The sequence below is a fragment of the Fukomys damarensis genome, unplaced genomic scaffold, assembly GCF_012274545.1.
Source record: "Fukomys damarensis isolate Sample0158 unplaced genomic scaffold, DMR_v1.0_HiC HiC_scaffold_17, whole genome shotgun sequence".
Lineage (NCBI taxonomy): Eukaryota > Metazoa > Chordata > Mammalia > Rodentia > Bathyergidae > Fukomys > Fukomys damarensis.
Genome location: NW_022900929.1, coordinates 45327483 through 45341902, shown reverse-complemented (window position 1 = coordinate 45341902; position 14420 = coordinate 45327483). Strand labels below are relative to the sequence as shown.

Genomic DNA, 14420 nt, shown 5'->3' with positions numbered 1-14420 from the left:
TCATAGTTACCTATTTTTGTTTTCCTTATTTATGAAGGATTCACTTTACCAGCCATATTATATGCCCCCAAATGTCCATACTCCTGATTGAAGTGCGAGTGCTTTCACCTTCTGTAATTGGAAAACAAAAACAGAGTAGGCACACATTTGGCAAGGAGAATGGTGAAGACAGAAAAATGGCCTAATATTTTGATTATTTTGAAGACGTCCGAGTGGCTTCAACTTAATAGCTCCATTTTTTTAATGGTGTTTCCCTCTATCCTGATCTCTCGTTGACCCTAATTTGGTCACTTTGGGTTTTTATTTCCCTTTTCTGAATAATACTTAAAACTCTAGGACTCACAAATGTCTCCATGGTTCGATTTTTTTAATGTTTCCCTTTTAGAATTATATTGGTGATTTTTATTTTAGCCCTCCTGATTATTTTATTTTCCAGGGATTTCTCGTTTAAATCAAGCTCCTTCTACTCATCTTGGGTGGTTTTGTTCTTGTTCTTGTTTTTGGTTTTTGGTGGTACTAGGGATTGAACTTGGGGCCTTGTGCTTGCAAAGCAGGTGATGAAACCACTGAGGTAACTCCCCAGCGGCATCTTGTGTTTTAGTAACCTATGCTTATGTCTATGTGCATCTGATTCTTTAGAAGGCATAGTTTCTAACAATAAGATTTGTACTTTGAAGTAAAATATTTGATTCTTTTCTGCATCTTTGAGCAGCTAGAGATTTAAGTGTGCATGAATGATGCTTTCTAAAAATGCATATTACAGAAGAAGGTCAGTATTGCCCAGTATGACATTTGTTCATTGTTGTTTCAGAGGATGGGGCAGTACAGAGAAATCTTCAAATGGAGAATGCATGCTGTTTTAGTTTATATAACTTTATCTATTAGACAATGGAGTAATCTATTGCAGTCTTCTTAGCCATCAAAAACAAACTGTTAAGTTTCTTTTTGAGAGATCATAAGAAATTTTATCCCATTCCAGAGATATTGGTAACCTTTCCAAGCCAGGAATGATGCTTTCTCTGCATCAACAGTTACTCCGCATCTTACTTTTCACAGATCCTCACCAGCCAAGAAAAATTTAAAACTATAATATTGATTACACATTTTAAAACTGTATGCTTACGTGCCCCTCAGTTCCCTTTTAAAGGGATGTACCTTTATCCTCCCATTAAGAATCACTGCTTTGTTGGAAGGTTTGGAGAGATTGAGATGGAAGAATACAGAGTAGAATTGAGATAAATTGCTTGGATGGAATAGACAAGTTATCACAGAAATGGGCGAGATAAGGCAAAATATAAAACAAGGACAAGAAAATTGAATCTCTAGAGCCCTTCCCATACAAGAACTGTATTAAAGTTGATAAAGCTGCGGAAGAACATCAGTTCACACCTATTTCAAGGGGGAAGTAGTTGCCTCTTTAAGGACATGAGTTGTTACTTATGTATAAAATACTCTTCTAGAAGTAACTGGCTTATTTGGAGAGTATAGAAAATCTTGGATTTCAACCTTTACTCATATGTATGTTCCTTCTCAACTTCTGCACACCAAAATTTCTATCATGAGTCTGGGCCTTAATTTGGAATTGTAGAAAGTGACTAAGTACAACCACTAAATTTTGATTCTCCTTTTGAGCACATGCATGTGTTTTTCTTCTGAGTAATGGTGGGTCAAGATTGGCCTTTCATTCTTAATGATTAGGTCTGGTACAACTTATCTAGGCAGTTGCTTTGCCTTGAAACCTGCTTGATATCTACTTATTTATATTACCAGGGTTTGAACCATGAGAAGAGGATTCACGAGCTAGTTAATCTTGGTTGAATAGTCCAGATCTGGATACAGGCAGGATAACTCACAATTAGTAAAAGAAGGAGGGGTGAAGACTGTTGGCATTTTGTTGGGGGGAAGTTTAATCTTGTGAAAAATCAAGAACAGTTTTAAAGGGGAGCTAGGAAAGGAGACTACAATTAAAAAGTATGTATGTGATTACCTGGGTGAGTAAAGGTGAAGTAGGACTGAAAATAGTGATATTTGATGTGGCGTTAAATCAGTGGCAATTTTTGAATTATTGGGTCTAGACTGAACTACTATAGTAGAAACAGAAGTTTGGCCTAAAAGTTGGGAGGGAAGAGTTAATGATCATACATTCATCTTTGAAAGTTTGTACTTGACCCAAATGGGACTAAGGAATTGTTACAGAATATTTTAGCTTTGTTTCTCTCAGCAAAAAGTGAAATTTCTACCTGGGATTGGGTCTTTGATGGGGTGGGGGGCACTAGGGTGCATAGTAGCAAGGAATTGTGGAAGTGAAAATATCACATGGGAGAAAGGGCATGTTACCAGCATGAACTTCTCACTACTGGAAACTTTCACTGTTTTTTTTTATGATACCTAACTAATAGATACTTAGTATAACTTGTTTGAAGATAAAGGTAAAGTAGAACTTAGTAAAAAAAGGTTGATGATAGTGTTGAGGAAATGTATAAATTTTTGGATAGATTTTCATTCAATGAAGAAGCATCTGTACCTTTTATGATTACCATTTTGACTAATTTGAGGATAAGTATTAGATAGGAGAAGCTTAAATGAGCTGGTAGAATAGTTAAGAGTGGGAACTGATAGGAATCTTGTTTAAGAACTGGAAAGCATACTGAAGCTAGAAAGATTTGTTTAACATTTGTGGAGATACTTTGTAATTTTAACTGATGTTCCACCTACTGATGAGTTGGTTCTGGGATATTAACCCTATTATATGGTCTCGTAAGGATATTTAGGATGGTCTAGAGAAGGAAAAATATAGTTTGCAGGTTATATAGAAAATTCTCCTTAGTCAAGTCTGTATCGTACCTCTGAAAAATTTATTTCTTTTTAGTTTTGTTTATTTTGCCATACTAGGGATCAAAGTTACCTGGGCTGGCCTCAAATGTTGATCCTCCTACCTCAGGCTCGCAAGTAGCTGGGAATATAGGCTACTGCACTCAGCTTGACTAATTTCTCTCTGGTGTCTTCTAAAAGGAGAAATGATTGCATTGAGCAAGGCTTTGCTAAATTGTCAGACATTGACATGTAGAGAACAAATACTTGCTTTTCATATATTCCAGTTATGTGGTGTATAATTTTTTCTTTTCTTTGAGACAATTTTTTCTTTTCTTTGCTATTTATATTTGGTTCAGGCTGGCCTTGAACTTACTATGGAGCCTGTGCTGGTCTCAAACTTGCAGCAGACTTCCTGCTTCAGCCTCAGACTCAGATATAATTTCTCGTCTTTGATAATTCTTTTTTCCAGTATTTTCATGAACTTGAAGCACTAGACATGGATTTTTATAAACATATTTTCAGCCATTTGTGGTACAGTTTTTCAAAAGAGGAAGTTTTCTGTTGTCTCAGAATTAAAGAATGCCATTTAGTTTCTATGGGAAGTGACTGGTTCATTCTAGATAATACAACCAAGTATATGAATTCATTAACTTTTTTGGATAGATACTATGTGTGCTATGTCTTGCTGGTTCCTTAGGCATCTGCAGGTAAATAAGACAGAATCCCCAGCATCTAGGACCTTCCATTCTCTTTGGATTTGGGCCATGGTGCTGGGTTGTGCAGGGTATACATTGCACATATTCGTAATCATCAATTTTTATGTATTTATGGCAACTTTCTAGCAGATGGCAGACAAGCCTCTTGAGAAGCAGGCAATTTTTTTGTAATTTGTACAAAGGGGCTATTTTGAACCTTCAGTGTACATGACAAGCTCAAGTTGTTTTAGTAAAATATTAATACAGGTATTAAATAAGATGTAAACATTGTGTTTAAAGGGGGTGGAGGGATTAGGCCATTGCAGATCACTCAATTGTTAAAAGAACAGAGGCTCAGGGCTTACTTTATGGAATAGAAGAGCTTTGAGGGTGGGCAGTATTTCAGCTGAAAGAAATGTTTGGAGTGAGGGCATGTGTTCTCTGCAGAAGCTACAGTGTAAAAGGTGAAGTCAAGCAGGTAGGAATCACAGGAAGGGAACTGTTCAGAATAATTGGGCTAGTATGTAAGATATATATAGGAAATGTTTAAGAGAAGTTGAGAATATAAATCGGAACCAAAATGTTGAATCCTTTGCAAGGAGGTTTTTTGTCTTAAATATGAGCAAGGTTTCTTCTAAAATATGAGAAAGACTTCTTGAGAGGAACATCAGATCAAAAATGCTATCTAAAATGCAAAGAAAAATAATAAACTAGACATAGCCAGGAAACTTTATCTACCTTCCATAGAAATTCTGGTGATACTTTTTTTTTTTTTTTTTGGTACCAGGGATTGAGCTTGGGCCCTTGCATCTGCAAGGCAGGTGCCAGAACCACTGAGCTAAATTCCCCGCCCTGGTGGGTACATTTTTGAGTTTCAGTTTGTAACTGAAATTAAATGAACAAATATTAAAATTCCTAGTCTCTACCTAGAAGAGAATCAAAAAGAACTGGACAGATACAGCTGATTGGTTTTGACAGACAGAAGCTTCAAAGCGTGTAGGTATATGAGCCCCAAAAGGGAATGGTTTATTTCTTCTTTCCTAATTTAGTTTTCATTTGAAGCAAAAGTGTAGGTGTTCTTCTGTGTGTCTGTCCTGAAAATCGTTCATATTTCCCTTTTCTCCTTATTCTGATGCTGTATAATATTAAGGGTAGTAGGAGAAATTTTCTCTGAGATCACCAGCTTTGCTTATTTTTCATTTGTATTTGTGTTCCCACAGCAGGAATTCCACCACCTTCCTCTGAAAATCTAGTCATCTTGCTCCATGAAGGTCAAGGACAATCTGACATGCACTTGTTCCTTGCTTCTTTATTTGAAGAGTAGTCCTCGTCCATTGTGTACGTTTTTTTCTTAATAGGGGAGGGGAGGGGAGAAGCAGCACCCCCCCTCCCCTTCCCTCCCTAAACCTTGAGAAGATACCCTCCATTGTTTTCCCAAGATGGCAGACCCCATTATGGATTTGTTTGATGACCCAAATTTATTTGGCTTGGACTCTCTGACTGATGACAGCTTTAACCAGGTCACCCAAGATCCCATTGAGGAAGCCCTTGGACTGCCAAGCTCTCTCGACTCCTTGGATCAAATGAACCAAGATGGTGGAGGTGGTGATGTGGGGAGTTCTTCAGCAAGTGACCTGGTTCCTCCACCAGAGGAAACAGCCCCCACAGAACTTCCCAAAGAATCCACAGCTCCAGCTCCAGAATCTTTGACCTTGCATGATTATACCACTCAGCCTGCCAGCCAGGAGCAGCCAGCCCAACCTGTCTTACAGACATCGACGCCAACATCGGGACTTCTGCAGGTCTCCAAGAGCCAGGAGATCCTGAGCCAAGGGAATCCTTTCATGGGTGTCTCTGCCACAGCTGTCTCCTCCAATAGTTCTGGAGGGCAAGCACCTCAGTCAGCCCCTAAGATTGTTATCCTTAAGGCGCCCCCAAGCTCCTCAGTTACTGGTGCCCACGTGGCACAAATTCAAGCTCAAGGTATCACCAGCACAGCTCAGCCCCTTGTGGCTGGAACAGCCAATGGTGGAAAAGTCACTTTTACCAAAGTGCTAACCGGCACACCCCTTCGACCAGGTGTTTCCATTGTCTCTGGTAATACAGTGTTGGCCGCCAAGGTCCCTGGCAACCAGGCTGCTGTTCAGCGCATTGTCCAGCCCAGCCGACCAGTAAAGCAGCTGGTCCTCCAGCCAGTTAAGGGTTCATCTCCTGCTGGAAACCCTGGGACCACAGGGCCCCCATTGAAGCCTGCAGTTACACTGACCTCTACACCTACCCAGGTGACTTGAGTGAAAAGGGAAGGTGAAGCTTGGTTTGGTAGTGGGCCTAGCAGTTGTATGAAAGAGAGCATGCGTGACAGCAATCTCTGGGAAAGCCTGTTTGAATTCCATCTTTGCTTTTTATCTGTTGATGGTGGCTACTAAATTTTACTTGCTCATTAGAAACAGCTAATGTGAACATATCTCTTGAGCTCTTACTACATGTTTACACTTTGCCTAACTGGTACTAAGTAAAACAGACAGAGTTTATATCTTTACAGAGCTCAAGTTCACAATATGTGATACAAAATTTTATGAAACATATAGGATGCTATGGGAATAAAGAAACATCTTTGAAAATTATTAAGATCTTACTGCACCTATTCTGTAAAAAGTACTTTAAAAGAATGGAAGCTCTGGCTTCTAAATAAAGGGACAGAAGAGTTGGGAGTGAATGCTGGGCAGTAGTAAAAAGAAGTAGAGACAGGCATGGTGGTATGCCTGTAATCCCAGCACTTGGGAGGCTGAGGCAGGAGAACTGCTGCAAGTTTGAGGCCAGCTTGGAACACATAATGAGTTCAAGGCCAACCTGAACTACACCGGAGACTTTCTCAAAAAAAAAAAGTGGAACCAGGACTGGAACCAGACTGCAGTTCAATATAGGAACTTGTTTTAATAGATTTCTAAAACTGACGTAACTGCCTTAAAAGACAGTGATCCTCCCATCAGAAATTGTTTAAAAAAAGAAAAAGAAAAAAATTGTTTTAAAGTAAGTTTGATACCCATTGGACAGAAGTGTAGGAATTATTACATTAGGAAAGATAGGAGAATGAGTTTCTGACCTTCAGATATTTTGAATCTAGTATGAAGAAAACTGGGCTGAGTACAACAAGGTGTATCACTATTTAATGTACCCCTTTTGGAATTTCCTTTCTTTGCTTTAGGGTGAATCGAAACGCATCACACTGGTTCTCCAGCAGCCACAGACTGGAGGTCCCCAAGGACATCGGCATGTTGTGCTAGGGAGTCTACCGGGCAAGATAGTGTTACAGGGCAACCAGCTGGCAGCCCTGACTCAAGCCAAGAATGCCCAGGGGCAGCCTGCCAAAGTAGTAACTATCCAGCTGCAGGTGCAGCAGCCGCAGCAAAAAATTCAGATTGTACCACAGCCTCCATCAACGCAGCCCCAGCCCCAGCAGCCACCTTCTACCCAGCCATTGACTCTCTCCTCTGTGCAACAGGCTCAGATAATGGGACCAGGACAGAGCCCAGGACAAAGACTTTCAGTACCACTTAAAATGGTGCTTCAGCCACAGGTGAGAGATTTACATAGTAAGGAAAACAATCCTGTGAGTCCCTCGATAGGGCCTTCAGCAACCACTTGGTGTTGATTGTGGGACATTCTAGATTTTTACCCCGACTGAAATACCGACCTTAAGTTCTTCTAGCTATAGAAACTTTAATTTATCTCATGCAAAGATTAAAGAGTCATCTGGGTTTGGAGATAAATGATTTATTTGGTATTTGTCTTTGAAGTATTTAATTTAGAACTTTTTCCTAAAATTGGTGTGAAGTAAAAATGTCTTGAAATTGCATCTTATTTGAAAGATAAAGAAATAGTCAAGTAATTATCACTCCTTCCCATAAGGCAATACAGGTGTAGGCCAAGAGTACAATATGAATTTTATATTTAGGTCAGAGATTAATATTGGCTACATGGATTGTAACTTTTCTACAGTCATGGATGTGAGCATGTGATAAAAGAATATTGAAGTTTACTTTGGCAAAATTCTTGCCTTTTCTCGTCGTTTTTCCCGTGAAAAACACAATTTTTTAGATGTGTTGACGTTCAGTAAGACTTAGTGTGAGCCTGGTTCTTGAGGAATTAGCTAGTTTCTCTCCTGCCTAGTTTTATTTAAGCCGTTTAACTGCAAACATGTTGAAATTTTAGTATGTTTATTTTTATAGGCTGGCTCTTCCCAAGGGGCCTCTTCTGGGCTCTCTGTAGTTAAAGTTCTAAGTGCCAGTGAAGTGGCAGCTCTGTCATCACCAGCAAGCTCTGCCCCTCATACTGGAGGAAAGACAGGAATGGAGGAAAACCGTAGGCTGGAGCACCAGAAGAAGCAGGAAAAAGCAAATCGGATTGTAGCGGAGGCCATTGCTCGGGCCCGTGCCCGGGGTGAACAGAACATACCTCGGGTTCTGAATGAGGATGAGCTGCCCAGTGTTCGGCCAGAGGAGGAAGGTGAGAGAAAGCGCAGGAAAAAGAACAGTGGCGAGAGGCTAAAGGAGGAAAAGCCAAAGAAGAGCAAAGCATCTGGTACCTCCAAGACTAAAGGCAAGAGCAAGCTGAAGTGAGTACTCCTGCTCTTTTGATAGAACTTCTGAGCGTAAGGCACTCATTTTTTACTGGTCAGTAGCATGTACCTCTTTCAAGGTGATTTACTGTAGACAGTAAGGCATTTCTGTTCTCTGTCCTGTGCTTAGTCCTTAAACACATCTACCCCAATAAAGAGAAAACTGCTGCAGACATAGCTGTCCTTGGATCTCATCTGTGAATTGGAGATTTCAGCCTAGGGCAATGTTGGTGAAACTGTGACTTGCCATAATTCTTGTCACAATTGAATGTCCTTTCTTTCCTTTCTATGCCTCATAGCTTCTCCTTTCTCAAAGGCTTCTATACCTTGGGTTTTTTTCTTTTCTTTCTTTTTGTACTGGGGATCGAACTCAGTACCTTGAGCTTGTGAGGCAGGTGGCGGCACCACTGAGTTAAATCCCCAGCCCCTCCTTGGGATTCTTTAGGCTTTATATATGTACAGGATTTTTCTGCTTTGAAAAAGCAAGTTTCAGGCCAGGGATTTAGCTCAGTGGTTCTGCCACCTGCCTTGCAAGCGCAAGGTCCCGGTACCAAAAAAAAAAGCAAGTTTCATAGCTCTTAATCCTCAACAGTTACCAAGACAGATATTATAGCATTTAAAAATAAAGAAAACAGGGCCGGGGATTTAGCTCAATGGTTCTGCCTCCTGCTTTGCAAGTATAAGGTCCCAAGTTCAATCCCCAGTACCCCCCAAAAAAGGAAAACATACCTATATACTAAAAAAGCTGGAACTAGAACAAGGCTTTTTCTGATTCCTTCTCTAGCATCCATTGTGCTGCCTTATGCTTTACCTTCCTTTGGATATTTGTGAACACAGTGATAGCAGGGGTTTGTCAAAGCTGATAAAAAGGTCAGTTAGTGGTTTACAAACTCTATTATCATCTTTCAGACACCATGCTAGTAACTGGAACCATAGTATGTGATGGTTTAGATTATGTTTTCTTACCCTTACATTTTGTTGCCCTCACTGAAAATAGGATTGATTTTTCTTTGTAGCACCATCACCCCTGTAGTGGGTAAGAAGAGAAAACGTAATACCTCATCTGATAATTCAGATGTGGAAGTCATGCCTGCACAATCACCCCGGGAAGATGAAGAAAGCAGCATTCAGGTAAAAGGATCCATACGGAAATTAGTACAGGTTAAGCATCCCTAATCTGAAAATCTGAAATCCAAACTGCTCCAGAATCTTAACATGATGCCACAAGTCAAAAACAATTCCATATCTACCTCATAATAATACCGTATAAAACTACCTACAGGCTATGTATGTAAGGTGTACGTGAAACATAAATGAATTTCATATTCGGATACTTCTGGTCCCAAGGATTTCCGATAAGGGATACTCAGCCTGTAGAAGAATCATTTCTTTTGACTGACAAGCCAGAACCCAAAGTAGGCCTAAAAAGTTAGTGGTCCTGGTCAGCGTGTTATAAATTTTTTTTCTTTATAGTCAAAAAATATATTACTTTAAAAATAACAGTATTTACTTTCTAAAATACTAGAAGTACTTCAGAAACTGAACAATTTATACAAAATTTTAGTGCATGAGTGCTATAATGGTTGTGTTAGTACTTTGCTTTCTTTTAGAACTGTCCTGCTGTCCCTTTTGCTTCACTTTTTCTACGCATCAAGGTTCTGACTCTGAATTTCTGGGTGCTTAGGCACAAAATTTTTTCTTGCCTTGAAGATGAGAGCTATTTGGAAAGACCTAAAGAATCCAGGCTAGAAGAACTTTAATCCCTTCTCTGATTTATTGCCTTATAGTATCATCTTTGGCTGCATTTTCCAAATTAGAAAGTACCTTGTTCAGGAGCTGGGCTTGGTGACACACACCTGTAATCCCAGCACTTGGGAGGCTGAGGCAAAAGAGTTGCTATGAGTTTGAGGCCAGCCTGGGCTACATAGTGAGTTCAAGGCCAATTTGAACTGCAAAGCAAGACCCTGTCTCAAAAAAAGGGAAATAAATAAAATAAAAGTTCCCAAGATTGATGGGATGAGTACTTCAAAATATCTTTGTGTTCCTTAACTAGTCTCAATTCCTTACTAGTAAGTGAAGGTTTGGGCTATTTTAACCTTGGGTGCCTCTCTAACTATTAATACTTATAAATGCCCCCTTTCTTAGTATATTCAATACATTGACAAACTGATACTTGGTTTCCTCTGGGGGCATTTAACGTGAGAAAAGTCAGGACATTTTTGTAAAGGAAAATGGAGCACACAAAAAAAGAACCGTAGACAGTTGTAGTATATTATGAAACAGTGATCACGAAGACTTTGGAATTGAAGAAGAAATAACAGATAAAAGATTAATAAAATATTATAGCACCTAAGAAGAGATTTATTAGTACATGTAACTAAAATAATATTACCAGTCAATAGGGAAAAACATTATTCAATAAGTTATATTAGGATAACCAGCTACCCGTTTCAGAAGCAAAAAAACTAGATTTTTTAAATTTTAACTCACTGTGCCAAAACAAATTCCTGTCTTAATTGAAGGTCTAGATATAAAGACTGAAGTTATAGGCTGGGCACTATGGGCACACCTATAATTCTAGCTACCAGAGACACTGAGGCTAAGTGAGGCCCTGTCTCAAAGTTAAAAAAAAAAAAAAAATTGGGAATATTGCTCAGCACAGAGGTTCTGGTTTGATTCCCAGTACTGGGGGGAAAACACAAACCTGAGGTCATGAATTTTCTATAATGTATGCGTGAATGGTTTTATAATTATCAACTGGAGTAGATCTTTGTAAGGAAGATATTATAATTTAGAAACCTTGATGCAGTTGATAAAAAAAAATTATGTATGATTTAAATTCCATAATCAGCAAAATGGTTAAGAACCAGAATTTGGGGGTTCTTGTCCTAACGTTACCATTTACTGATTTTGTACTTTAAGCAAGATACTTAATCTTTTGATGCCTCAATTTTTTCACTTGTAAAATGCAGATAATCCCTATAAGTAGGGTGGTAATGAGGATTAAATGTAAGCATTTATAAAATGCATAGAACAATACTTAATTCACAAAGGCACATAATTAGGAATGTACATATTTTTAAATGAAGGATTAAGTAATGTATAAAGTAGAAGACATATTTTTGTATTACTAGGAATATAAAGATCAGTAAAATTTAGAAAGTGGTGTTTTAGTTTGTTAGGGCCACTGTAACAAATACCACAGGCAAGGTGACTTATACTATGGATATACGTGAACAGGTCCACAGGCTTCCTTGATGGCCATCTTGCTGTGTCCTCACATGGCTTTTCCTCTGTTGTAGCACAATCCTGATACTTTTTTGTGTGTCCAAATTTCCCTCTCTTATGAGAACACCAAGCCAGGCACAGTAGGATACACCTCAAGTCCCAGCTACTTGAGGAGCTGACACAGTAGACTCATAGGAGCCCAGGAGTTTGAGACCAGCTTAGGCAACATGGGAAGACTGTTTCAAAAACCCATTGGATTAGATCCTGATCCTACTGTAGTCACTTCATTTATTACATTTTTAAAGCTCTTATGTTCAGATTCAGTCCTATTCTGAAGCACTAAAAGTTAGGGTTTCAACATGAATTTGAGGAGGAGAGGGGGCACAGTTTAGTACATGACAAACGGTAATGCCGGTGTTGAAAATGAAGTTAAGAAGCAGATACTTTCATACAATTGATTGGAGTAATAATTGGCACAGTCTTTTTGGCAAGTCAGTATTTCAATACATAGCAAAATTTAAAATGTTAATACACTTGTGTTAATTGACTTAATGATTGTACATCTAGAAAATTACCTTTTGAATATATTTTCAAAAGTATGCACTAACACACAGTGTAGCAATATTTAGAAAAGCAAAAATGTCTAAAACAAATGTCCATTGGTAGAGAAATTAAATTATAAAAATCTATGCAATGGAATGGTACATGGCAATTAAAAACATTGAAGTAAATTGGGTATGCTAATATGGAAAACTTCCCATAGTAAGTGCAAAAAAGGTATATAATAGCAAATATTTTATTACTCTTAAAATGTGTATGTTTATTTTGTACATACATGTGTATGCATCATTTTTTTCTGGAAGGGTACACAAGAAGTTGATAAGAATATGTATTTTTGAGGAGAGAAGTTGAAGGGTAAGTGGACCATAATTATTTCATTTTACTTATTGTTTTAGATTTTGGAACTGTAAAGTTTTTCCTTTTTTTTTTTTACCTTCGGTACCAGGGTTTGAACTGAGGACCTTGCTCTTGTGAGGCAGGCGCAGCACCACTGAGCTAAATCCCTGGCAGAACTGTAAAGTTAAAGCTCTGACCATTTGCCATTTTATTTTTTTTCTTTCTTTTTTTTTTTTTTTCTTTTTATTGAGTTTATTGGTACAATCTAGGTATACAATACAGTTATATTCATCATTGGGATTCTGTACCTTTACATAATAGGTCTTGATTCTCATTTTTCCCCTTGTCCCTGCCCTTCCCTTCACCCCCCTCCTTTCCTCCCCATTTACAAACACTTTATTTCCATTTTTTTCAGTTTCTCATATTTTTTTTCCTCTCCCTTATTACCTTTCCCCCACCCTTCCCGCTTTCCCTACACCTTTAGCCCTTTACTTCCTATTTCACATTATTAATTATCTCATTAGGATCCTGTGTACTATTATAGTTTTTCACACCAAAGAAACTATTCGGTATTTCAGTTAAAGAAATCTCTGTATGAACATTAAAAATAGGGAATCCTAAAATAAAACTAAAAAGGAAAGTAAAAGAGAAAAGGCAATGATGTAACATTAAAATAATCCTTAATTCTGGAGATGAAAATGGTCCTTGAACATACTTAAATTGCTTCTTGCTCTTATAATCTTATCTTATTCTTTTTTTTTCATTATTTAGATAATACTTTATTAGTTTCTGTAATCAAACCCACGTAGATATGACCTTTTTATTTTCAAATATATATCAATATGTATTTGAGAAAAATTACAACAGTGTGAAAAAGTGTATACCAGAGCCCAACCCTACACTCGTAGTTCTGCTCAGAGGTACCCTTTGTTACCATTTTTTGTGTATCATCCAGCTTTACTTCTGTGAGCACTCCACTTCTACTGCATCCTAGTATCTCATATGTACTGTCTTATACCGTTACCTCCCAGGGATACATTTTGGAGATGTTTTTATCTGAAAAAAAATTAATCTAGCCCACTCTTGCCCCAGCCTTCCTGTTTGTTTGTTCTAAGCAAAACATTATAGGGAATTTGTATTTGTACATAATGCATCTTTCTGCTCCATCCCCCAACACCCGTACTGGGGACCTTATGCTTGTGAGGCAGGTGTGGTGGCATTGAGCTAAATGCCTGGCCCTGTTTTTGTTTCCTTTGAGACAGTCTCACTATGTAGTTCAGGCTGGCCTTGAACATATTATGTAGTCCAAGCTGGCCTCAAAGTCATGGTAACCCTCCTGTCTCAGCCTCCCTAATGCTCTTACTACAGGCATGCACCATCACACTTGGCTCCCATACCCTCCTTTTTATCATGGCAAGTTTCAAATATAACATATGTGTAGAGAAATTATCTAATGAAGTCTGATTCCCATTCTTCCTTTTCATTACTTACCAAAAGGTGGCCATTTATCCATCCTCCCACTCTCAGGTTATTTTATTTTATTTATTTATTTTTGAGACAGGGTCTCACTATGTAGCTCAGACTGTTCTGGAATGCATCCTGGTCTCGAACTCCCAGTGATCCTTCTGCCTCAGCCTCCCGAGTGCTGGTATTACAGGTTTGTGCCACCATGCCCGGCTCTCAGGTTATTTTAAAGCAAATCCAAGTAGGTCGAGGATTTAGCTCAGTGGCACCACACCTGCCTTGCAAGTGCAGGTCCTGAGTTCGATCCCTGGTACCAAAAAAAAAAACAAATCCAATTCAGTATTTTTTATTATACCTTAACCTCAGAAAGTGTTATTTTAAGACTACTACATGGAGAATGCAGTAACAATCAAGTATATAAAGTAAAAAGTAGACAGTCTTTTCTAATCTTCCTTTACTTGGTACGATCATCCTGTTGCTCACTTTTTGTTGTTGTTCTTTTGTTTGTTTGTTGTTTTATTTTGCTTTGTTTTGAGACAGACTCTGACTGTGTAGTCCAGGCTGGCCTCAAGCTTGTGGTGAGCCTCCTGCCTCAGCCTCCAAAGTGCTGGGATAACAGGTGCGCCTTCACACCCCAGCTTGTCCTTGATTTTTTGAGTAAAGGGAGATTGTCTTGGGCCACATATAAGATATATAATCCAGTT

At 38.6% G+C, this 14420-nt stretch overlaps 1 protein-coding gene across 5 annotated transcripts in view; it reads left to right on the top strand.

Moving 5' to 3' along the window:
* The window catches only part of Chd8 (chromodomain helicase DNA binding protein 8), a 57851-nt gene that overhangs the window by 14055 nt on the left and 29376 nt on the right, over positions 1–14420 (top strand). For 4 of the 5 annotated variants that reach the window (XM_010637827.3, XM_010637824.3, XM_010637826.3 and 1 more), the window contains exons 2-5: positions 4730–5791; positions 6715–7086; positions 7739–8124; positions 9144–9258. In XM_010637827.3, coding sequence (XP_010636129.1) covers positions 4949–5791; positions 6715–7086; positions 7739–8124; positions 9144–9258 — 1716 coding nt within the window. In that variant the 5' untranslated portion in view covers positions 4730–4948. The remainder of the gene's footprint in view (positions 1–4729; positions 5792–6714; positions 7087–7738; positions 8125–9143; positions 9259–14420) is intronic. The other variant, XM_033765062.1, reaches the window with a different exon arrangement.